The sequence below is a fragment of the Nicotiana tabacum genome, chromosome 7 (assembly GCF_000715075.1).
Source record: "Nicotiana tabacum cultivar K326 chromosome 7, ASM71507v2, whole genome shotgun sequence".
In the NCBI taxonomy this organism is placed as follows: Eukaryota; Viridiplantae; Streptophyta; class Magnoliopsida; order Solanales; family Solanaceae; genus Nicotiana; species Nicotiana tabacum.
In genome coordinates, this window is record NC_134086.1 from 78274200 (window position 1) to 78277125 (window position 2926).

The following is a 2926-nucleotide window of genomic DNA, read 5'->3' on the forward strand; positions in this document are numbered from 1 at the left end:
CAAAAGACACTCCACTCAGTATTAAGAGTGTTATGGATATTGTTCGTAATTTACCTGGTATGATTGTTGGTAGTGATTTATGGTGGAAAGCGAGTATGTTACTAGTTAAGCAATCAATGAGAGAAATATTCTCAGCACAAGAAGACCCAGAGTTGCAATTGCTATGGTTAGAAAAGATGTCCGAACTACACAAAGACTAGAGATATAAGATGTTTTAGTTTTTGTAATTATTTTTTGTGCATATTTTGATTATCCTAACCTGTTTTTGGGATCTCTATGTAACAATATATACATGAACTGCTTTCCTTGGAGACTAACCTGGAAAAGGAAAAAAGAAATAGACAGCTTTAGTTATTGGCAGAAAGAAAAAAAGGCGCTCCCACAAAAGGAAATGTCTCTACTTATCGTTGAGGCATTTGATTCGTTAGATTGAAAGATCATACCTGTATGCTTCTTGGGAATATTAAATCCTTGTGTAATATATTTGAGAATGTCTTTTGCCTTGTCTTTCCCCTGAATGGTATGTAACCATACATCATTTCATGTAAAAGAATGCCTGCCAAGCATTTCATGTATATAAGTTGTTATTAATTATGTAGTGTTTGTTTGGAAATGAAGTTCTTATTAGATAAGTATTGTTTGTTTTTATCTTTTCTTACAGATGTTATTGAAAAAATATAATAATGACGATGTTGATGAAGAAGTTCTTATAATTTGTGATGATATTGATGATGTTTTTGATTTGGCAATTAGCGGTGTAACTCTTGCAGCAGAGTATTACTTAAGATTTTGTTTAAAGACTCCAAGCAGGACTTCTTTTCATACAGGTTTTCATTTTGTTAAAGAGATGCTTGAAGGGCATGATAAGCGTTGTTATGAGATGTTTAGAATGGAAAAATATATTTTTCTGCTATTCTGCAAAACGTTAAATGAACAGTATGGCTTAGAATCAACAAGAAACATAATCGTAGAGGAGATGGTTGTTATGTTCCTAATGATGGTAGGACATGGGGTAGGGAATCGAATGATTCAAGAACGATTCCAACACTTTGGGGAGACAGTTAGCAGATATTTTCATCAAGTTTTACTAGCATGTTTGAAATTGGCTACGGACATCATTAAGCCAAAAGATCCAGCTCTTTCTGATGTTCACACTAAATTAAGAGAAGATAATAGGTACTGTCCATATTTTAAAAATTATATTGGAGCTATAGATGACACACATGTACCTTGTATTGTTCCTTCTAAGGATAAAGTATATCGGTAGGAAAAGTTTCACTTCACAAAACGTAATGGTCGTATGTGATTGGGACATGTGCTTCACTTTTGTATGGCCAGGGTGGGAAGGTACTACACATGATGCTAGAATATTTGATCAAGCACTTAGAAGACAAAATCTTAATTTTCCCCATCCTCCAGCAGGTAAGTAACCCTAAAATTATGTCTTGTAAATTCCCATGCTATTGATATTATTTTTCATATCAATTCATTACTGATATTTTTCTTACTTGAATTAGGTAAATATTATTTAGTTGATTCAGGATATCTAACAATGTTGGGCTACTTAGGACCATATAAGGGCGAACGTTATCATCTCTCTGATTTTGGACGTAATTCAAGTTTCAGAAATCCGAATGAGGTTTTCAATTTTTTCCATTCTAGCTTGAGATGTACAATTGAACGAACATTTGGAGTTTGGAAAAATAGATTTTCTATTTTACGTTCAATGCCATCTTTCAAGTTTGACACTCAGGTTCATCTTGTTACATCTACTATGGCTATACATAATTTTATACGAAGAAACTCTTACACCGATGTTGAGTTTGACCATTATGCAAATGAAGATAATATGCCAGAGCTTGAAGAAGAAGATGGGCAATCAGACATTCACTCAGAAATGCAAGGAATGTCTTCTAATGTTATGGAGTTATTACGTAATAGAATTAGAGATGATATTATTGAGAACTCTCCTAATGTATAAGTGTTTCTTCTTATTTTTAGGATAATTTTCTATTATGTTTGTGATTTTTGTTGGGGTGAATACTTTTATATTTGTTAAATAATTATTGAAATATTTAAATCATCTTGAAAGAATAAAGTACTTTTTAATTATTATTTTTCCATATTTACTTAAATTAAATTTAAAAACTTAATTGTTATCTTGGTAATAAATCTTTAAGATTATTTATCTACTTATATAATATTCACTCCTAAGCAAATCTATTCATGTCCTTATTTGTAATTTGTCACTTAAAAGAATTTTTTGAAAAGCTTGGCCAAACACAAATCATTGCTCAAAAGTGCTTTTCAAATTGATTAGCCAAACACAAACTGCTTCTCTGCAAAAGTACTTCTCAGAAAAGTACTTCTGAAAAAAAGCAATTCTCAAAATAAGCTAATTTTCAAGCTTGGCCAAATAGGCTATTAATGTTGTTGACTTGTCTTTGTTTGATGTAGGATCGAATTAAGGGATAAATTCTTTTCAAGAAGAGGCGAATGATAGCATCAAGGACAAGGATAGAGTTTTGGAAGCTCCAAGAAGGCCATTTACAAGATCTTAAGCTAAAGAGTTACAGACTAAGGTTGCTAGACTTCAATTGCAAATAAATAAGCTTTTAATTTTAGAGGATGATCTCAATCTCAAAGGAGATGAATTAAACAAGTTTTACATTTATTTAGTGCCTAAATTGAAGTCCAAGAAGAGAAAGATTGGGTACCAAACTCGGCCCTTGAAATCCTGCAAAAGGGCACCCAGAAGAGCTCCAAAAGGGGGTCTTTGAAAAGGAGCCCAATTGGAGTCCAAACCAATGGACCAAACTAGTAGTTTTAAGGTCCAAATCTGTCCAAAGGGATTTGGCCTCCCAACCTACCTAATTTTAATGGATATTCTTATTCTTAGCAACCACCCTACCTAATTTTAATGACT

General features: G+C 32.6%; 1 protein-coding gene across 1 annotated transcript; it reads left to right on the forward strand.

The window, feature by feature from the left end:
- Positions 1–661: 661 nt before the first annotated feature.
- LOC142162145 (uncharacterized) lies at positions 662–1981 on the forward strand. The gene is made up of 3 exons (XM_075218461.1): positions 662–1232; positions 1339–1422; positions 1518–1981. The coding sequence occupies exons 1-3, from the start codon at positions 662–664 to the stop codon at positions 1979–1981; spliced, it is 1119 nt and encodes a 372-aa protein (XP_075074562.1).
- The last annotated feature ends 945 nt before the right edge of the window (positions 1982–2926 follow it).